Source organism: Solanum tuberosum, unplaced genomic scaffold (assembly GCF_000226075.1).
Source record: "Solanum tuberosum cultivar DM 1-3 516 R44 unplaced genomic scaffold, SolTub_3.0 scf00114, whole genome shotgun sequence".
NCBI classification, from domain to species: Eukaryota; Viridiplantae; Streptophyta; class Magnoliopsida; order Solanales; family Solanaceae; genus Solanum; species Solanum tuberosum.
In genome coordinates, this window is record NW_006239038.1 from 406,871 (window position 1) to 428,119 (window position 21,249).

A 21,249-nucleotide genomic window follows, 5' to 3' on the forward strand; every position below is an offset into this window, starting at 1 on the left:
TGAGAGTCTTATGAGATAGTCTCTCTACCTCCCTTGGGTAGGGGTGTAGGCGTAGGGTCTGTATAAACTCTACTATGTTCTTGTTGTATAGTATAACATGAGAGGCGTTGATTCGAATCGTATCATATAGTAAATACGAAAAGAGGTGTCAACACTCTTACCTCTTTACAAATGTAGATGTACTAACGTCAACAATTACCTTACATGCCAATCAAGTTGAAACTGATTATATGAATTCTTGTTGTTTTATTTAAGTTTAATTTATATTATCGTCACGCTAAATAAAGGTCGGATGAATCATGGCCTTGAATAAATAAGAGAAATATGGGGTTAATTATTGTATTCTTTTGATTTATTATTCTAAAGTAATTTTGTTAGGTTGATTCAATTGGGATCTGAAATCAAATTTTCTAATTTAGTTGTCACATGGTGTGTCGTCTATAGATCTGAAGAAAATAACTTTCGAAATTAGAATCTTGAGACCTGTCAGAAATATTGAAAATTTCATACTAATTGTCTCCTTAACAATTATTAGCGACTGTCCACTTGTTTTTGACTATGCTACAGTTCCCACCACTATGTCTTTCTTCTTTACCATTCAAATAAATGCATAATAAGATTGCGTACGAAAAATTCATATGATATCAGTTTTTTACCTCTTTTATCTCCATGAGATAGTTGTAAGGTATGCGTACACTCTACTTTCTTCAGGCCTTATTTAGTGAAATTTCACTGGGTATTGTTGTTGGTATACGTTTTTATGGATTCCGCACAAAGTGGGAATTAATGTACTCTACCTTAATAAGATAAAGGTAAGAGTATGCATACACCATTATCTGCTGACCTCACTTGTAAGATTACATTAAGTATATTGTTTTGTTTGCCGTTTGCTATGTATGTTAATACAACTAAGCTCCCTTTTTTTTTCATTCGATGAGCGATATTTATTTTTGATCTTGATTAATTCGATTTGTGATCTAAGCTCTTTCTTTTATCGTTTCTAATAGGAATGTGATTTTTCCTAAGCCCCTCGTTAGTGGCACTGTTGGTGTCATATGATTCTTCTGCGAGGATTTAATTTCTCAAATGGTTACTAAATTAATAGTTATAATTCTAGAAAGTCATTTATTTTGTTGAATAAAAATTGAAACTAAGGAGAAAGTCACACTTTAAATAATAATTTTTAGTTGCATAGTCTGGGAAATCAATCCTCAAATGAAAAAAAAAAGGGTCTTTAAGTATAACAACATATTTAGTGTAATTCGATAAATAAGATTTGAAAATAATAGAATATGTATGAATCTTATTCCTACTATTATGAAGTAAAGAAGTTTTCGATAGACCTACGAGGCTACAGGCATCATTTTAAGTAACTTACAGAAATAAAATTCTTCACCCAAGTGTAAGACAATATTTCCTAGAGTGGAGACTCTATGTTAGGCAAGTATTCAATTTTTTTAATTTTATTTTTTAAAATAATAACCTATCAATGTTTAAATTGTTTCATTTGACTTTATCACATAGAGTGGGACAAATATACAAGCATTTGAAATGTAAAGAAAAGAAAATTTTACAAATTGTATCTTTCAATGACTTTAAATAAAGTAATTAAGTGCGTCTGATGTCATTTGTGTTTATTTTTTTCAAATTAGTTGAAAGTGTTGAAAAGGACTAGTTGTTATTTCTTTGTTTTTGCTTCATTACACTCGTGATTAAAATCTTGAGCCCTTTCGATCTTTGTTACGTTCACGAACAGAATATTAGCTTGATCCCCCACTTTCACCCTGTTTTTGTTCGATCAATTGGTCTTATAGTTAGGCAAACTTATATCATTACGTTCACGAGCAGAGTCTTAGTTTTAGCCCCCACCCCGTCTCTATTTGATCAGTAAACTATTGGTACATAAAGGGAAAAAGATCTGAAAAATACTTCAATATTGGCCGAAATTATTGTTACGATACCAAACTTTATGAAGTACCTTTTATCCCTACACTATTTAATAATGCATTTTAAATGTATATATGTGCCCACGTGGACACGTTACTATTTATAATCATGCAATATTTATGATGTCCACATAAACACATATATACCTTTAAAATACACGAGCCTTACCCCACCCCCACCCTACCTCCACACACACTAAAACGCGTAACTCAATAATAAAATGTTATAAGACCAAAAAGTTCCACACATCTACTCATTTCCCTCTTTACCAAACCAAAAAAAAAAAAACAGAGCAGCAAACAAACTCCTCTTCAAATTCACTCACATTTCCGTCAACATGAACATGATCGATGATCAACGCCGCGGTCCGCCACACGCGGTCTTATTAGCGGTGGTGGTGATAGCAGTGATGATCGTTCCGTCATTAATCGGTGAAAATGGCGAAGCGATTACTGAATTCATCTCTGAACTTCTTACCCCAATTGGATTACTACTTTTGCCTATAATTTTACTTCTCACAATTCAATTTCTCTCATCTGATAGCGGCTCTTTCGTTTCGAATATTTTTTCGAGCGGTGAGCCAAATTCAATTCATCGTGCTAGTGGTTCCCCTGTTGGTGTTGCCCTTGTTCTTCTCCTTGTTCTGTTTCTTCTGTATAATCCATTTTCGTTCTTTGGTAGTGGTGATGATGACGATTGAAGAAACGAAGAAACAAAATGATTCAAAGACGAATTTAGAATTTAAACTCGATGGATTCAAAGGTTCTAACATGAGGAATTTGATATATACGATTTGAGGTCTATTATTTTATTTTACGTTTTTTTTAATACCTATACATGTTTCGAGCAATTTGAACTAATAAGTTATGTACTTTATTTGTTCATAGGTTTAATACTTAAGATTTTTAGTACAAAACGTACTTGTATATTTTGAAATTATAAGTTCAAATTTTAGTTATTTTTCGCGTATAGTATTGCATTCAGTTGAATATGTTATATTTATCTTTGATTATAATAATTGTTACTACATCTCTGTTCTAAACCAGTTGTGATAGTTTGTATGGATATTTCATGGTAGTTGAATCTTAGAATGTCCTGTTCATAGATCTACAAGATCTTTCTCGCTCCTATGCACTTCACGATTTTCATATGTTATGAAATTTCAAAGAGTGAGTAAAGTTGTCAACTTCAATTATAATCAGCAAACGGAATTTTTTTTCTCCTTTCTCTAATAAAATAAGGTAGTCATGATTATGACCTTTATGAGTTCGAGATTCTTATTATTAAAAGATATATTGGATTCTAAATTAGTAATTTATATATATATATACTGAATTTTTAAATACAAATAAATATTTTTGAATCAAAATTACTGAAATCGTTTAAACCTCCATATAACTTGCTTAATTTCCTAGTGTTATAATAGTGTAAAACTTTTTCATTATTTGTTTCTCATTTTGTGATTTCTAGGAAGTTGGAGATGAGCTTTCTTGCCTTCTTCTCATTGCCTTTTTGTAAGAGGAATATGAGTACACTATATGGGACCTTTTAATTTGGTATTATAATATCAACTAGTGCATTTTGAGAGAGATGTTTGTGTGTGTGTGCATTTGTGGTGGGGGGTGGGTGGGTGTCATTTTTCTCTTTTCTCCTCTAATAATTTCTAAGAAGTTGGTGATATGACATTTTGATTTGACATCTATACAATATAGTAGTACAAATTTTCTAAAATTATGTAACTATACAAATTTTGTCCAAGTAGTATAAAAGTTCAAATTTTAAAAATGGAGTTGCAACCTCTAGGTTGTTGAAACCTCAATATCACATGACGTTGTATAGTTGAAATTGAAAGATTAAATAGTATTAAATTTATACGTTTGAAAAGTGTCACACATTATAAACTATAAAAAGCATAAGATTATGAAATTATACTTATTTTTGAGACATTAACAAGATGAACCATCCACAGATAGCTATGTTGGGATGAATATGATTTCTCCCCTCCTAAGCAGAGGTCTCGAGTTTGAGTTTTAGATAAGGAAACGATCTTGATAGGAAATGATTTCTCCTTTAATGGGTCTTATTCGATTGCTAATCTGAATTAGTCAATACAAATACCAGACATCGAGCAAAAATAAAAGAAAATGAACCACTTACGCGTTTGTTTGAATTATATGCATACAAAAGAACTTTCCAACCCTTGACTATATATAGGAATTGTTTCCCTTACTAAACCCCTTTTCTTTTCTCTTAAGAAAAACTCTATTTTTCTTTCTTAGAGAAGACATGTCACATTCAAGAATGACTCATCTATTACAAATATGGGAAATTTCTACTCTAATTGAATGTGGGACAATGAGATCCCACCACCCATGTAATATGCCTTGATTTATTTAATTGCTAAGTAATAGGAGCGACTATTAGGGCACAACATGTTTCACATTATGAATCGAAAAGGTTACACTTAAAAGGTAGACAGTCTATTAGTCGCTCATTCCATGACTCGAATTCATTGATGTATAGATCAAGTTATATATGCTAACAAGATACATAATCTTTTCACTATTACTACAATTTAATTGGTAATAGAAGGTCATTACTCTATTTTTCAGGTAATCAACCTTAACTTGATAGTATGTAAAAAAATTACACTATCAAACGCAAATGATATAACTCTCACAAAAAATAAAAATCTACCACACTCCATGAATATTTTTTCATAATCTTCACAAGTAGGATAGAAACACTGAAGACATAATTAACAGAAACAAAGAGAGGTAAACGACATACACAGCATAACCCACGAGTGGGGTCTAGGAAGGATAAAGTAAACAAAATCATGCATTTGAGGAAAATTCTCCACCTTCTGAAGTGTTTTCACTTGATAGAAATTGGTAAAAAACTTTCAATTTAAGTACATACAATCTGAAAATTTACATCCATTAGAACAACATCATAGTGAGGTTCAGCCTCAGAAAGAAGATGATCATGCAGAGACCATCGAACCAAGGAAACTTCTAAATTACAGAATACGAAATACGAAATTCGAAATAGTAGCTACTAAAGATGCTTCCGTAAACGAGATACAGAGATGCAGCAGAAAATTTCTGATTTGTTCTTAATTAGCCAGGGCCAACTTTGGGAATGTCATAGTGCTCACTCATGTTCGCCAAGTACTGATTGAAATCTTCAATTCGATCGCGATGTGATTTATTAGCAGTCTTGGCCATCTTATGCATGTCGATCCTCTCTCTTTGTTCTATGTAGCGCCTCTCTGCAGGGGTTAGATTATCATCCCAGCGACCGGCATTTTCTTCACCAACAGATTTAGTTGCATCTGTGGTCTCTTCCTTGGTGGAATTATCTATGGATCCACTACCACCATCTACATCCAACCAAAAACATTTTAGTGAAGCGGGTAAACAAGAAAAACCATATATCATCTCTCATAAGCACATAAGATTGAAATGTTTTTGCTCTTTTATCTTAGGATGGAAGTGGAATACGCCTCGGTTACTCATCCAATACTGTTTGGAAACTATGAGAACGACATATAGCCATTAAATGAAATTCAAGCTGATAAAATGTGTCAAAAGCTGCAGTTACTCAATGCCCGAAGAAAGCTCAATCTGGTGAACAGTTGTTAAATCATAACTTTTAGCCCTACTGATCATATCGCTAAAAACTAACATGCATGAGCATAGTTCCATTAGATGAATGAAAATTGGGATTTTAAGACCATCAGTTTGAATCGCAACAATAAACTGTTCAATCCATTATGGACTAGCTATCATCGATTCATCTATCGTTTTCATTGTACTACAACTTGAATGCAGAGGGAGGGTGGAACTTGGAAGGAATCAATAAATAGGAACAGTAATAATAAAAGCATAAATTTTATGCAATTCAAGATATCACTACTCACCAGTTGAAAGCTCGTTTTCTGTAACCTGGGAGATTTGATCATAATCCCTCTTTTCCTTCTTTTTCTTTTTCTTAATTCCAGCGGCTTTTACATCCAATGCCTTTCCCTTTAGTTTCAACTTCCCACCAACCACATTATCATATGCAGACATTTTCTGTCAGGAAGTCAAAAACATTAAGCTTTGGCCAGAATAACAATAACTATGAGAAAGCACACTACTGGGAATTGATAAGCTTAATGCGCAGGCAATATGTCATATTTTCAAACTGAGAATCTGTTCGTGATACAGCAGTAAGTCACAAACAATACACACTAAGCGCCCATCGTTTTATTTATGACTGAATAGTTCCCGAGGCTCAGTAACACATGATTCGAAACTCCGTGAGTAATGTGCCTACCCCTCTATCCTTCTCCACGTAAAATACCATGGTTTTTTCAGTGGCAAGGTTTGAACCCCTGACATACACCAAACCCACACATTACATGTTGTGCTCTTACCACTAGTCCAAATCCCTAGGTGGGGTTACATAGATGCCAGTATACATATTCCCCAAGTCTTAACTAAAAATTTTCTACATAAGACATAGAAAATATTTGCAGTTACAATAACATCTACTGCTCCTATGCAATAGCTCACAAACCACACAAGAGAGGTAACCCGCACCAGGTAAGCCTAGTGCGACGAGCTTGACTCAGAAGGCAAACTCTGCATTCGAACTTGAGACCTTCAACCCAAACCACTGGGCCACCCCGAAGAAGCTCCTTTTTTTGTTTTTTTGATAGATCATCCATTGGATTTGGTGCAAGGATAATTGGTAAGTGTTTGATTCAGAAAACCTCAAACTTCATAGAATCGAAAACTTTTGCCTCAATAGATATATCATATAGTATGAGAATGAAAGAAACACAAATAAAATGGGATAAATACATTAAGTTCATGATAAATATTAACCAAAAATGCTACAAGTAAAACAGAATATGATTAATCCATAGTAATTCATTAGAGCTTTTCTTACAACGAATCCTTGCTGCAATTACTTGCTAATTTAGAAGCCAAAAACAAAATTACTCACAAACAGATAAACTATAACTATGGATTTCAAGAGCTTAAAATTCAGATAATATCCATCACATACGGATCAAAAAACCTTAAATTCCTATATCAGTAATCACACTTCACCAGATATTTCACCCATGGGCGGCTCAACCCTAAAGCCACTACCAAAAACCCCCAAATTCAGTTACAAAGATGCACAAAAAAGAAACAAATTCCAATAAGAGGCAAGATTAAACGAACAACGATGAAGGAGATACATACCTAAAAGAGACCACCAGATCTGATGAAAAAAAAATACGATAAGTAGAATATAAAAAGAATATGTATTTATTGTTACTACTCTCTCTGTTCCTTTTTAGTTGTAGGATAATACAACTAAATAAATAAATAATAGTTTGTTGCTAATCTCGTATTAATTATTAGGCACATATTTTTGAAATTTTATTATTGATGTAGTTATAATTAAAAATTGTATTCAATTAAATTTACACTTACTTTTTATTTCTTAATTTCTCTAATTCACTTCAATTTGAATTAACCATGTTTTAATGTTGGCTTGGTAAAATTGTCTTCAATTTTTTGAGATATTTTATTAATTAGATTATCAAATATTTAAATTTTAGAAAATATTATCTTAAGTTTGAATGTCTTATAAAGATAGCAATCACTATAATATTGTTCTATGACTTAGATTATTGGATATGTTGTTATTGTTATATAACTTAAATATATTTAATGTTTATGATTCTTTTATGATGATTAACGTTTGTCTTGACTATTTATTCATGAGAACGTTTTACTTGTTATCATAGCATTGATTCTTTATATCTAGAGTGGAGGGTTAAAAATACATCTAAAGTATTTTTTAAATTTTTCATAAAACATTTAATTTATGTTGCATTTTAGATGTTTTACATATTCATTAAGATTTTCTTGCAATTTAGATTAATCGGGACTTCAATATAAGTATCAGACGCTAGGTTGGAAAAACCACCAATCAAGAAAAGACTTGGATCACCATCTTTGAGTGTTAACTATGTTAAAAGTAAAACTTTGTGAGCCTAAATGGAAATTTAAACAATTCTTAATTGTCTTTTGTCTATGAATAGTTAAAATTCTTATGAGATTTATTTATTTTTTGACACAAAAAATTGACTTTTCAGATAATTTAAGTGATTCATAATAGTTCAGTTATTTGAATATGACAAGAAATAGCTTTACGAGTTTACTATTGTAACATATTGTAAAGTTCAATTGCTTTAATGAGAGAACATATATCTTCTTACTATGCCATTACAATAATATGTAAAATTTGTTGATTATACGTGAAATTAATCAAGTACGAAATTAGAATTCAACCACAATCTTTTCGAACTTTTCATTATATCCAAAAAAAAAATTTAATGCACCTTTGCATTCTATTTAATTTCTTTTGGAAGAAGTTCAATATAAGTAATTAAAACTCTAATTAAACAACCTCCTACTCTTCTTATTATTCATTTTCATTTTCTCCATTTAACCATTTTCATGGAGAAAAAACAAATAAATTCTATATATAATTATTATATGGTTAATAAGTTGGCGGAATCTTGCTTGTCGTCGCCGAAAATCCGTTGCCGGAAGTCATCAACCATCATCGGAAGTCCTTGCCGGAGAGAAACTGCTGGCTCCCATCCTAGAAGCTGTTTTGCTTTTGTAATATCTGGCTTTCTCTTGTGTGGATCATCTTCTGTGTTGGGCCTAAATTCTATTTTTGCATTTGGATCTATTGTTTCTTGCACCACCTACAAAAATCATCGAGGAGTATAATGAGATGAATACGATTCATTCAGCATTAATCACACGTCTCAAGTTTTAAGAAATGATAGAAACTAGAATTAGTCTAAACAGACTGTCATGTTAAAAAAGAATGTTAAGTCCTATATGAGAAATGTTATTTTTTTCATGCCTATTCCTCGAACTTTTTGTTTTACATTCAGTCGGTGTTTGGAGTTTGAAACAATTCTAATAAGGTCGAGAATAAAAAGTGTAACACTATAGTAAAAAGTTTCCTTTATATAAAGTGTATTCAACAAGTTATATATATACATATTTTACCTATATATGTTGTATTGCGATTTAATTGACCCTCATTTAATTTCATCATACATTGCTCCACTACGACCTATAATTGGTTTGTCTAGTTTGAATTTGCGGTGTATAAAGCTCATTATGAAAAACCTAGTGCTCTTTATCAAAGATAATTTTTATTTTCAAAATTCACACTTTCCTCGTATTAATAATTGAGGAACATTTACTGCTTAACCACACACCCTTTGGTGGCCAATTCCACACTCTTTCATTTGCTTAGAAGGATTCAGTAACCCCCTTAGTACCCTCTTTATGTTTACTCTTTTATCCTCGATACCTTATGTATAGAGTCACTTTTAGTAGGAAAAGTTTTAACTCCTAAGTAGGACTTTTCGACATAAATTTAAATTGATCGAGTTACATTACGTATTATCGTATATCGAATGAAAAAAAGACACACATACCTTAGCTAGTTCAAGCATGGTGAATTCACCAGGATTCCCAAGATTGAAAGGACCTACATGATTTCCTTCCATCAACCTCATCAAACCTTCAACCTATTAATTAATTTCAACAATCACACACAAAATAAAGGTTTTATTTATTTATTTATTTACGATAACAATTGTTTTTGATAGACCTTCTATAAATAAATAAATATTCCATTTTTGAATAAGTGAAGTAAAAATAAAAAATTTACCAAATCAGAGACAAATTGAAAGCTCCTGGTTTGTTTTCCATCTCCATAAACTGTCATTGGCTCCTTTCTTAAAGCCTACAATTTTTTTTAATATTCAATGAAATTAAAGTATAGTAAATATTTTATCAATTAAATGCAAAGAATACATTAATATTAAATCAATTATGATTAATTTGATTGATTTAACACAAACCTGTGCAACAAAATTGCTAACAACACGACCATCATCTATGCACATACGTGGTCCATATGTGTTGAAAATCCTAGCAATTCTAACCTGTCAAAAAACAAGTTTTCGTTAGCAAATCGTCTCGTATTTACCTTTGTCAATAACGAAATTCTAACGTGAAATAAGTCAACTCAATGTGTTCAAATAATTCTTCAAGAGATCAATATTTTTTTATTTTTCAATTTTAGTTTTTTTTTTTTACTATGGTTTAAAATTAGATTTCAAGCAGAAAATGTACCTCAATGTTGAGTCCTCTATGGTAATCCATGGTCAAAGTTTCAGCTGTACGTTTTCCTTCATCATAACAACTGCGGACACCTGTTCACAAGTTCCCCAAAAAAAAGTCGAGTTTAAGTCCGATGCACTGATGATATAAAAACTATATGTACATAATCATGTCACGTATTAGTAGTGATGGATCGAGGGAGAAATTTCATCAAGGGGATTAAGGAACAATGTTCTCTTATGTATAGGGGGATTCAACTAATAATTGACATGCACACAAATAAAATTCACATATATATACATAGTCGGAGGCGGAATAATGATTTGTAACTTATGGGTTCAAGATTCTAGTAATCTTTTAAGTTATTAAGCTCTAAATTATTATTTTGGATATGTTCAACGAAATTCTGAAGATAAATACATAATTTGGATCAAAGCTATTTTACATAGTATAAATTTTCAGTAAACCCCTTTTGTCATATGTGGTTCCGCCATTACTTATTAGATAAATATATAAATTTTCATAATTGTATCACTCTGTCGAAGAGTGAAAGGGTCACCACTAGTGAGAATTCCCAAATCTTAGATAGATCATCTAAGGATTCATTTATAATACAAATAACAAGGAATTTATTATCACATATTATATAATATGATATCGATAACATAAAATTATTTAGACAGACGATCTACACTCGCGATCAAAGTTAAAGAGTAAAATGATTTGACTTACCAATGGGATTAACATTGCCCCAATAAGTCTCAGCTTGAGGATGTTGCAATGGATCACCATAAACTTCACTTGTGCTAGTAATAAGAAATCTAGCTCCAACTCTTTTTGCTAATCCCAACATATTCATTGTTCCCATCACATTTGTTTTGTGATATCTTTCCATTTTAAAGTCAAGGAAAAAATATCAAGAAAACAAATATGAGCATATGAAAAACGCGATACGTATCGTTACTATTTTCGATTTGAACTATACATTATGATAAAAAAAAACATATTTATGTAGTTCACACCTATTGTCAAAAGAATAGTGGTGCAATGGTATTATGTACTTAATTTAAAGAATATGAAATTAAGGATATGATAGTCTTGACTGGATTAAACTTGTAATGAACAGGAGAAGCAGGGCAAGCTAGATGATAAATTTGATCAACTTCTAACAAAATCGGCTCAACGACGTCGTGTCGAATAAGTTCAAATCTTGGATTCTTGAAATGGTGCAACAAATTCTCTTTTTTACCTGTAAAAAAATTATCAATAACAATAACACTATCTCCTCTTGCTATTAATCTATCCACCAAATGGCTCCCAACAAATCCTGCTCCTCCTGTTACTAATATTCTCTTACTCTTTCCCTTCAATCCCAATGGAACCTTTCCACCTACAACAACAACAAAAATCGGTCAGTCCTTTTTGTAATGTCTTTTGTTAGAATATGTTTTTATTGTTAACGTAGCATAAAAATTTGGTTACAATGAAAATTTTGGCCGTTATAGAAGATGATTGTATGTATCAAAACACATTGTTATATTCAAGTCTTGTTAGAATGTACATACAATTTTTTGAGGTAATTCAATCAAGATGTTCCAAAATATGAAATTTTAATTTATCGAAAATATTGATTTACAACAAATACCGTATTGCGTCATGTATATTCGTCAATTAACTACGTTTTAATTCTGAAATAATAAAGTTAAGATCGGTAATTTACATTTTTATATGTGTTTCATATTATTTGAGTTGGTTTTAGTCCAATACTTGAGAACTTGTCTTTTTTTAAACTAGAGATTCTCTTGAATCTCATATATTTGTACCTACTAGTAGAGTCAGAATACATGTTCAAATGAACTCATAATTTTTCAAATGGGATAGAAAATGCTAAAAAATTATTAGGATAGATGCAATGCCAATTGCTAATTGTAGAGAAGGTACTTGATGACATTAAAGAAGGTGAATCTACGTCAACATGACACAATTGTAAAGATACCTGCATTAGCGTGGTCGGTTTCATCAACCAACTCATACGCAATTCTTCGAGGGATCGGATTACTCGATATAAATGTATCTTGAATATTAATCGTTTCGAAATCGGATTTTAATATTGTAGAAGAAATAGAAACTACAGAGCAAATGGCAATTGACATAGCAATTCCAATCAAAAGACACATAAATCTTTGTTTTTCAAGCACATATAGAGTTGAATTTCTAAATGAAAATCTCTTCATCATGCTGTGTTTTTTAATGTAATTTTTATGAATCACCTCATGATTATCATCAGATCTCATGATGAAAATTAAAAAAATTAATGTCAATTTTTTTCTTGTTCTATATTTTTATTTTTTTTGGTTGAGATCTAATTAAGAATTTGGGGTCCATAAGAAGAAAAAAAGTGGAGGGATTTGCATGAATTTTGAAGACTAGTGGCTTTCTTCACTTTGCTTTTTAGCAATTTAAGCTATTCCAAGTGTAATTATTTTGCCTCCAAATTTCTAATATTCTTGAAATATATCGTTTATACCTTCTTTTCTATAGCTAGAAAATAAAATATTTGAAAAATTTCTAGCTTATATTAGTAAAGTAATGATATATGGATTAGGACGGTGTGGTGAGATCAATAAGATTTATTAATATTTTATTTGAGGTCTCGAATTCAAGTTATCAAACTGGAAAAAATCAATTAGGAAATGCTTCTTCTTTTAATGAGTTTAATGCTACACGAATCTATAAAAGTACTACTAGCATTTTTTACTTATCTTTTTTTTTTTTACTTTTGTTTTTTCAAATGGTGTTTGAATAGAGAAATATGATCGGTGATAATTTGTTTAGTCGATAAATAGTGTTGGGAACTTGTGATTGAAACGTACTTGAGATGAGAGGACACATCGTAATAATATATACTAGTTCGTTCTTCTGAATTCATAAAAATTAATATAAGATCTTTTATATATATATATATATATATCAAACCAACTCAAAAATACTTGTCGATTAAACCAACTCAAAAATACTTGTCGATTCTTTTATCGATTTTTGTTTAATTTTCGATTCGATTTTTCAATTTTTTCTTTTTTGACACCCCTAGTGCTAAAACAACAAAAACAAAAAAAGGAGGGGTCTTGATATATAGTTAAATATAAGTATGGGTTTCGAACGTAAATATATCATCTTCTACCCCACTAAGCCAAAATCTCTCTCATTCTTCGTTTTACTTTCTCTCTCGAGTGCAGCTGCGACGCCGCCGTTTCACTCTTCTCCGGTGAGTCCTCTTCCCCTTCGCCACCGTAGACCGCCTCCATAATGATTTACATATGTATCTCTTTGTCATATTTTGCTCATAGTAAAAAACCTTCAATTTTGTAATGGTTTTTTTAGTTGTGCATTTGTTAAATTCTATCTGAATATATATTTTTAATCTACATTTAGTTTGTTCTTATAGATGTTATGAATCGTGATAAGTTTGACTCTGTCGGAGCTAATATATCTGGTGATTTGAGTTTTAGGAATTAGGGTTTTAGGACTGATGTAAAAGCTGATGCCTCCAAAAAACAAATAATGTAATATAAATATTATTTGTGAGTGCTTTGTTTTTGGCTTGCAATTTGGGAAGTAGTTGCAGCATCTATGAGATTGCGTTGTGTAAGGAAGGAAGCTCTTGTGGATGACTTATTAATCAACTATGCCTTAAATCCTATTGTGTTTTATTCATAGCACTTCATCTGTCTCAATTTTAGTGTCACAGTTGGAATTTCGAGATTCAAACACTTTTAAACTTTGATCGTCAATTTGGACATAGAAGCTTTAAGTTTTTTGAAATAAAATTTTGTATATCTGAAAACTATGCATAAAGTACTAAAATTAACAATAATTAACAAATTAAAAATATTTTTAAGGCATATAAAGAAATGCGGTCAAAGAAACAGTTGGCTTGACCTCGAAATTTCAACTATGCCACATTAATTGAGACATATGGAGTATTTTATTGGCTGATGTAATGTATATTTGTTATCGGGTATATGAATCTCTGTATCCGTCCCATTTTATCAGGTCCATTTCATTTTCATCCTAAATAATTTACCTTATAAGCAAATTATGGGCTCTCTAATGTTCTTACTAAATAATTTATCTCATAAGGCAAATTACGGTTCTCTGTATCTCATACTTATCCTTGCACGAACAAACAATGGGCGAGTTATTAGGGAGGAGGAGGAGGTCGCACAAAAAGATGCATCATCATCCATACTTAAGAGGAGGGGAGGATGTGTTCCTCCTTCTGCTGCTTCTTCTTCTACTTTTATCCTTTAATGCTTCTTTTGAAATGTTTTAGTTACTTTTCTGTAGAGGATGAGGAGGATATTATTGTTACATTGTATTTTGAAAGGTATAAGTGCACACTATTGTAATGTCAAATACTTTCTGTTCCGTCTTACTTTGAAATGTTTTAGTTAGACTTTGCAAATTGTACTTGCCTCTATTTCTGTTCCACCTTTTGATAATAAATAAAGAAGCAATTCTTTCGAGCAAAAATAAGATCCCAAGAGAAAAGGACAAAACAATAACGAGGTGTCTAATAGTTCAGTCTAATCTAAACTTTTAGTGAGAAACAGGAGGGGTTTCTAAGGGGTAGAATTGAGTTTTGGGCAGTTGAGGAGTAATCTCCGATCCCTTATTTATTTTTGGTATACCCATGTAGTTCCGTGCTGCATAGAGGATTCAATATCTTTTGTAGAGAACCATATCTTTTTGTAGGTTCTTTACTTTTTGGTATACTTCTTGTATAAGGCTGATTATGGCCTTGTAATTAATGAAATTGGTTATCTGATAAAAATAAGTTAAAACTTTAGTGATTAAACTATTGTCTGTAAATCTCTATGCCTTGAGACATAGCTCAACTGTCTGTCTAAAGTCACTGTTTTGAGCATGATTTCTTGATTTATTTCCAGTTTCAGACTTGAAAATTACTGACATCTGAAGAAGTATCAAAGAACAGCTAAAATGTCTCGGAAAGGATTGATGGAGCAGGACCTGAGTAAGTTGGATGTAACAAAGTTGCATCCACTTTCACCAGAGGTTATTTCTCGTCAGGCTACAATAAATATTGGTAAACTGCTCACTAATGAACATGTATTTCTATTATTCTATATGTGCACTGCATTTTGGTTTCTTTGTATTCTTTGAGAAACTCTTTTATACGTTACTGGCATCAGACTGAATTTAGGTTCATTATCCAGGTACCATTGGGCATGTGGCTCATGGAAAGTCAACAGTTGTAAAAGCTATATCTGGAGTGCAGGTACGCATTTGTTCTGGAATCTGAACCTTCACTTAAGTATGTCTTTGTTTTTATCAGTTTCCTTTTAGTTATAAAACAAATAATACATTGATCTTTTCTTATCAAAAAATTAAAACCAGTATATTGATCATTGTAACTGTAAATACATGGCCTTATATTACTTTTGAATTCATGGATAAACCATTTGAGCATGTATTAAATGTCTAAGCCCAGTTTACTACTATTTGTTTTCTGCACATTCTTGCTAAAAGTATTTTGAGGTTGGTTATAACTTATAACATATAAGAATAACTAAGTATTTCAAGATTTTTCCTCTTTTTTAGTTACTCTATGGTGCAGAATAACTACTATTTGCGTGTTTGCACATTCTTCCTAAAAGTATTTGGAGGTTGGTTATAAGAATAACTAAGTATTTCAAGGTTTTTCCTCTTTTTTGAGTTATGATTGAATATTGTTACTCTGTGCGGCATATATTATGGCATGAGATGTAACCTCATTATTATGGGGAAGTTATCAGCTGTTGAGATCATTAATGATTTGCATGTATTTTTAGCTTATTATGAATTGATTGCCTTGATAAATTGACCACCAAGATAGTTTGTCTGATTATGTCTACCTACTTTGATCGTACTGCATTTGTCATAACAAATTCATGCTACAAATTTTTTGAAAGCTAAGCACATGCTGATTTGGGTAACCTAAGATTCTATTGTCCTCTAGAAAGAAACTAATTATCTGTCTTGCCTTATTTATGCAGACTGTTCGTTTTAAAAATGAGCTAGAAAGAAACATCACAATTAAGCTTGGATATGCTAATGCTAAGATATATAAATGTGAAGAAGACCGCTGCCCTAGACCCATGTGCTACAAGTAAGTACTTGAATTTGAATGGAACTGTTCTTTGCTCGTTTGTGTCACTTTTATGCTGTAACGGTGTATCCTTTTCAGGGCATATGGAAGTGGAAAAGAAGACGGTCCCATGTGTGATGTCCCCGGTTTCGAAACCTGTAGGATGAAATTGCTGAGACATGTATCTTTCGTTGATTGCCCCGTAAGCTTCTCACCTACCATTTACAGTATATGTTACTGCCATTTTACTTGAGTATTGGGATGCGACAGAAGATGATAGTTCTTTGTTGCTTGATCTTGTGCAAATATGGATACTCTAATGAAAATCTTAAGCTGTCATAATTCAGGAAATACACCAACATGATGGTTATCAAGATAATCTTTAAATGGATCATTTCTCTTCTTTTTCTTTTGATAATGTTCTTTATGTTCTGTTAACACATTTAATGTTCATGCTACTCGTGGTTCCAATTAGCTGTGTCTTGGATTTGATGAAAGACTAGGAGTTTTTGTTTTCCTTAGTTTTCGGTTTCTAGTTTCCCCTAGGGTTCTAGTTTATCGGTAAGAGTGCATTGCGCGACGTGTGGGCTAGGCTCACATCGCTAGTATCTAATGGAAGAAGGGTAGAGGGATTGGCCTATTATCCACCGAGTTGTAAACTGTGCACCACTGGTCCTCGATGTTTTCTCGGTTATATAAAAAAAAGGAAAAGGTTTCTGCCTCCTGTTTTTGCTGTCTTCTTAACTGTCATGCCTTCTCTAGGAAGAAGCAAGTTCAGCTATGTTGGTCTCTATCTAAAGAAAAGTTGGTAAATCTCATAGCTGCATCTGTTACCGCCATGAGAATCTGTAGATGTTGTTTTTATGATCTCAGGTTTTGGATATTTAAGTCCGTGAGCATGCAGTAGGTTACTTTATGTGGAGAGATTCTTTTAACCTCATGCTATGGAGAGATTTTCTAACATCATTCTATGGAGAGATTTTCTTAACCTCATTCTATGGAGAGATTCTTTTCTGTAGGTTTTTGTATTAGTAGATACTTTTCAATACTAAGTGAGGCTCTTTTGTCTTGTAAACTTCCATCGACTGCATTGCAGCTCACTTTTGGAAGGTGCATAACCCTTACACGATACAGCAGAGGCCCCAAAACCCGGCTTGCCCCTTTTCTAGAGTATACAAGGGGAAAGAGATCTTTGTCTTAGAACTGTCATTGGCTGCATTACTGCTCCCTTTTAACAGGTTTGGGACCCTTACGGTATATGCTACAAATACCTGATATACCCCTTTTTAGACTGCAAGGGGAAAGAATACTTTTAAAGTTATCATAACAAAGTCGAACACATATGGTTACATATTGACAGTAGTCAAAATGATCTCGGCACGCTGATGGTCTGACACGCCTTCCTGTCATTTATAGGAACTTTTGTCTGTTGGTCTGATCTGTAGGATTCTTTTTGATCCTTTACCTTTGTTAAAACTTAAGAAGATAGAATATACGTTATCCGCTTATATTCTTTTGTGAGTCTCTGCACTATTCTTTTGCAATGTGTCAATCTGTAAACACTTCCCCTACATGTAGTCTTTTGCGAAGCACCTAGGTTCATTGTCTGATTTTTCGCCATCAGCAAGACATTTAATTTCCTGATATAGAATGCTTTTGTATTGTGAAATTTACTGCAGGGTCATGATATTCTCATGGCTACTATGCTTAATGGAGCTGCAATTATGGATGGAGCATTACTTCTAATTGCTGCTAATGAGAGCTGTCCCCAACCTCAGACTTCTGAACATTTAGCTGCTGTAGAAATTATGCGCCTCCAACACATAATAATTCTCCAAAATAAGGTTGATCTAGTTCAGGAAAATGTTGCCATTAACCAGCATGAGGCAATTCAGAAATTTATTCAGGTCAGTGTAATTGGTTTACCTCTTTACTGTGTCTATGCTTGATCTTAAGGCTGTATCTTTATACCTTATTTCAATACCTTGTTCAGGGAACTGTTGCTGATGGTGCTCCAGTTGTACCAATCTCTGCACAATTGAAGTACAACATCGATGTTGTTGCTGAATATATTGTGAAGAAAATTCCAATTCCTGAGAGGAATTTCATTTCACCACCAAATATGATAGTCATCCGATCATTTGATGTTAATAAACCTGGTTTTGAAGTTGATGATATCAGAGGTGGTGTCGCTGGTGGCAGTATACTTAAGGTATGTCCTTAAATTCCATAAAGCAAACAAATACTACAACTCATACCTTCTTTTCCTTCACGGTTTCCTTGATTGGCCAAGGGCACAAATTTCTAGTGCGACAGATGTCCTTTCGTTATACCTAATGCTTATGCTAACCGTTACATAGAGAATGAAAATCTGATTGAAAGATGGACCAAGTCAAATGAGCAAGTAAATGTTTTTTCTGCAGGGCGTCCTGAAGGTAAATCAACTCATTGAGGTTCGTCCCGGTATTACTGTCAAGGATGAGAGTGGCAACATTAAGTGTACCCCAATATATTCAAGAATAGTGTCATTGTTTGCTGAGCAAAATGAGCTACAATTTGCTGTGCCCGGAGGCCTCATTGGAGTTGGAACAACTATGGATCCAACATTGACTCGTGCTGATCGATTGGTCGGACAGGTTCTTGGGGAGGTTGGCTCACTTCCTGAAGTGTTTGTCGAACTGGAGGTAAATCACTTAGACATCAGTTTCAGACTCTTTTAGAACAAAAGGAACATCACTATTCTTCTTCTTCCAAATCACATCACTTTGTAATGCAGGTAAATTTCTTCTTGCTCCGCCGTCTTCTGGGAGTGAGGACAAAGGACACGGAAAGGCAGGGTAAAGTCTCAAAGTTGGCCAAGGGAGAGATTCTCATGTTAAACATAGGATCTATGTCAACTGGGGCTCGTGTTGTCGCTGTTAAGAATGTCTTTGCAAAACTGCAATTGACATCACCTGTGTGTACCAGCAAAGGTGAGAAAATTGCTCTTAGCAGGAGAATCGAGAAGCACTGGCGTCTCATCGGTTGGGGCCAAATCCAAGCTGGTATCACCCTTGATGTTCCACCTTGCCCAATCTGAGTGAACTACACAGAAACACGATTTTGACATTTAGATGTGGAAATGCATACAATTGCTAGGAACTAAAAAAGATTATCTGAAATTTCGAATACTTTGTAATTTGCAATGTTTCCTTTTTCTTATTTACGACTTCTCTTTGTTTTCTCTTATTTTCCTCTTTGTTCTAGTGGTTGTACCTTGTAATTCATTAGTTGTTAAGGGTGGATATTATTCCTATGAGTTTCATCATAAACATTGAGGTTGCGGCATGTTTTTATCTAAAAGTTTAAACTATCATAAACGACATACTTTTATTTACATTTCATGTGGGACTCGATTCATATGGTGAGATTTGCATTTAGAATTTTTATCTGCTCTGATAATATCATGTAGAATTGTGATTATACAAGTGGGGTACATAAGTTAATGTTTTAAAAAATAAAAATAATGATCCTTTTGACACAAGTAGGTCGTGATTACATGAAAGGCCAAAAGAGGTAGCCTTTCTCGTGCCTAGAGGCCACCAACTATTCACACAAAGTTTAAGTTATATACACGGATAATATTTTTTGTTTTGTTCTCTGTGAATTTAACTTGTGATATCATGTCAATTATCATTTTCTTTAAATAATTAACTAGTGCTTGTCATAGAAACCTATATGTGACTATTTTATATTTGATTTGATTATACGAATATATTTTACATTATTAGTGTATATAACGTCTTCCTCTTGGAAACTTCTTTTTATATAATAGGATGATGCAACGTGGGTGGTTCTTCTTATTGAAGGGAAGTTTCTAGGTACTAAAGTCATAATGACCAAGTAGCTTCAATTATACAAGTGGCCTACCAAATTGTTCCACTTTTTGACTATCCATTTCTTATATAATAATACAATATAATGCAACTTTGGTTTGTGTCTCTAGACTTGGTAAATTCATTCACCAAAGACTTCGTAATATTATTTTCAAGTCTTTGGAGTTCTCTTTTACTCTCAAAATGGCTGGCAATATGACAAGAATCATCTCCAAATTCAAGTCTTCTTATTGTCTTGTTGATGGTAGCTTTCCCTTGAATCTTGTAACAAGGTGAGTTGATCTTTTTGTACCAATTCATTATTTTGTTATGAATTTGAAACAAAACATGTGTTTGTAAAAAAAAATTCTCTATCTTACAAAGTTAGGGGTAAAGTCTGTTCTCAGACCTTACTTGTTAGATTATACTGAATATGTTGTTATTATTGTTGACTTGTTGTTGACAAAGAAGAAAATATTGTAGGAGAGGGTATTGTGCAACACAAGCAGAAGAAGGGTCAACAAAAAGGGATCATCAACAAAAATTAGTAAAAGATGAGAGGGCAAATTCTGTTTCTTCAGAGTCATCATGGGTACCAGACCCTGTCACTGGATATTACAAGCCTTCAACTCAGACTGAAGAAGTGATTATCAACAAAAATAACAACAAAAACACTAATAAACCATAGGTGAAAGAAAAAATCCAAAAGGAAAATATTACTACTATGTATCAATTCAATTATATATACTATAGTAACTTAATTGTTGTTTCCTAATTTGTTGTGTTATCATTTATTTGTTGTTACTTATTTTTTTTTCTCCATTGTTTTCATAATGACTTGTTCACTACTGTATTCCCTTTTCATACTTGCTTTAAAGTGCTCTTCTTGAGCTGACAGTCTTATTCGAAACATCACCTTTCACTTCACAAGATAGGTGTAAGATCTGCGTACACACCAACTTCCTCAGGTCCACTCATGAAATTATGTAGCATTCTATGAAATTCTCTCAACCTGTTTGGGTATAATTTTAAATTGTGTCTATATTGCTTATTAGGCAAAAGATATGATTGTATTTTTTGAGAGACTAGTCTA

General features: G+C 32.7%; 5 protein-coding genes across 7 annotated transcripts; 3 read left to right on the top strand and 2 right to left on the bottom strand.

Annotated features, from left to right (window-relative positions):
- Window positions 1-2,284: 2,284 nt before the first annotated feature.
- LOC107061032 (uncharacterized) lies at window positions 2,285-2,647 on the top strand. The gene has a single exon (XM_015309724.1). It carries the CDS (start codon window positions 2,285-2,287, stop codon window positions 2,645-2,647), a length of 363 nt encoding a protein of 120 aa, XP_015165210.1.
- A 2,144-nt stretch (window positions 2,648-4,791) lies between these two features.
- LOC102606432 (protein FAM32A) lies at window positions 4,792-7,295 on the bottom strand. The gene is made up of 3 exons (XM_006349757.2): window positions 7,191-7,295; window positions 5,873-6,026; window positions 4,792-5,332 (listed from the first exon to the last, which is right to left on the bottom strand). The coding sequence occupies exons 2-3, from the start codon at window positions 6,021-6,023 to the stop codon at window positions 5,070-5,072; spliced, it is 414 nt and encodes a 137-aa protein (XP_006349819.1). The 5' UTR covers window positions 6,024-6,026; window positions 7,191-7,295; the 3' UTR covers window positions 4,792-5,069.
- A 1,196-nt stretch (window positions 7,296-8,491) lies between these two features.
- Window positions 8,492-12,307, bottom strand: LOC102595776 (UDP-glucuronic acid decarboxylase 4-like). Its single transcript, XM_006349888.1, has 8 exons — window positions 12,151-12,307; window positions 11,246-11,544; window positions 10,887-11,034; window positions 10,167-10,246; window positions 9,893-9,976; window positions 9,700-9,774; window positions 9,464-9,556; window positions 8,492-8,713 (listed from the first exon to the last, which is right to left on the bottom strand). Exons 1-8 carry the CDS (start codon window positions 12,305-12,307, stop codon window positions 8,492-8,494), a joined length of 1,158 nt encoding a protein of 385 aa, XP_006349950.1.
- Window positions 12,308-13,334: 1,027 nt separating this feature from the next.
- On the top strand, window positions 13,335-19,664 carry LOC102578436 (eukaryotic translation initiation factor 2 subunit gamma-like). Of its 2 annotated transcripts, none has more exons than XM_006349758.2 (9): window positions 13,335-13,419; window positions 15,104-15,261; window positions 15,392-15,453; window positions 16,211-16,323; window positions 16,402-16,504; window positions 17,982-18,209; window positions 18,296-18,514; window positions 18,726-18,986; window positions 19,079-19,664. In XM_006349758.2, the coding sequence occupies exons 2-9, from the start codon at window positions 15,156-15,158 to the stop codon at window positions 19,379-19,381; spliced, it is 1,395 nt and encodes a 464-aa protein (XP_006349820.1). In that variant the 5' UTR covers window positions 13,335-13,419; window positions 15,104-15,155; the 3' UTR covers window positions 19,382-19,664. The 2 variants fall into 2 exon arrangements, with proteins under 2 accessions (XP_006349820.1, XP_015165240.1); XM_015309754.1 differs by having other exon boundaries at window positions 15,110-15,261.
- Window positions 19,665-20,115: 451 nt separating this feature from the next.
- Window positions 20,116-21,009, top strand: LOC102578780 (late embryogenesis abundant protein Lea5). Of its 2 annotated transcripts, none has more exons than XM_015309755.1 (2): window positions 20,116-20,449; window positions 20,625-21,009. In XM_015309755.1, the coding sequence occupies exons 1-2, from the start codon at window positions 20,361-20,363 to the stop codon at window positions 20,842-20,844; spliced, it is 309 nt and encodes a 102-aa protein (XP_015165241.1). In that variant the 5' UTR covers window positions 20,116-20,360; the 3' UTR covers window positions 20,845-21,009. The 2 variants fall into 2 exon arrangements, with proteins under 2 accessions (XP_015165241.1, XP_006349821.1); XM_006349759.2 differs by having other exon boundaries at window positions 20,224-20,449; window positions 20,640-21,009.
- Window positions 21,010-21,249: the final 240 nt, after the last annotated feature.

Coding starts and splice junctions, on each gene's coding strand:
- LOC102578780 (XM_015309755.1), top strand. CDS start 20,361: ATGGCTGGCAATATGACAAGAATCATCTCCAAATTCAAGTCTTCTTAT. Junction 20,450..20,624: donor CCCTTGAATCTTGTAACAAG/GTGAGTTGATCT, acceptor TTGTTGACAAAG/AAGAAAATATTGTAGGAGAG.
- LOC102578436 (XM_006349758.2), top strand. CDS start 15,156: ATGTCTCGGAAAGGATTGATGGAGCAGGACCTGAGTAAGTTGGATGTA. Junction 18,210..18,295: donor CAATTCAGAAATTTATTCAG/GTCAGTGTAATT, acceptor TACCTTGTTCAG/GGAACTGTTGCTGATGGTGC. Junction 18,515..18,725: donor CTGGTGGCAGTATACTTAAG/GTATGTCCTTAA, acceptor TTTTTTCTGCAG/GGCGTCCTGAAGGTAAATCA.
- LOC102606432 (XM_006349757.2), bottom strand. CDS start 6,023: ATGTCTGCATATGATAATGTGGTTGGTGGGAAGTTGAAACTAAAGGGA. Junction 5,333..5,872: donor AGAAAACGAGCTTTCAACTG/GTGAGTAGTGAT, acceptor GGTTGGATGTAG/ATGGTGGTAGTGGATCCATA.
- LOC102595776 (XM_006349888.1), bottom strand. CDS start 12,307: ATGTCAATTGCCATTTGCTCTGTAGTTTCTATTTCTTCTACAATATTA. Junction 9,557..9,699: donor TTCAATTTGTCTCTGATTTG/GTAAATTTTTTA, acceptor ATTAATTAATAG/GTTGAAGGTTTGATGAGGTT. Junction 8,714..9,463: donor CCATGCTTGAACTAGCTAAG/GTATGTGTGTCT, acceptor TGATTTTTGTAG/GTGGTGCAAGAAACAATAGA.
- LOC107061032 (XM_015309724.1), top strand. CDS start 2,285: ATGAACATGATCGATGATCAACGCCGCGGTCCGCCACACGCGGTCTTA.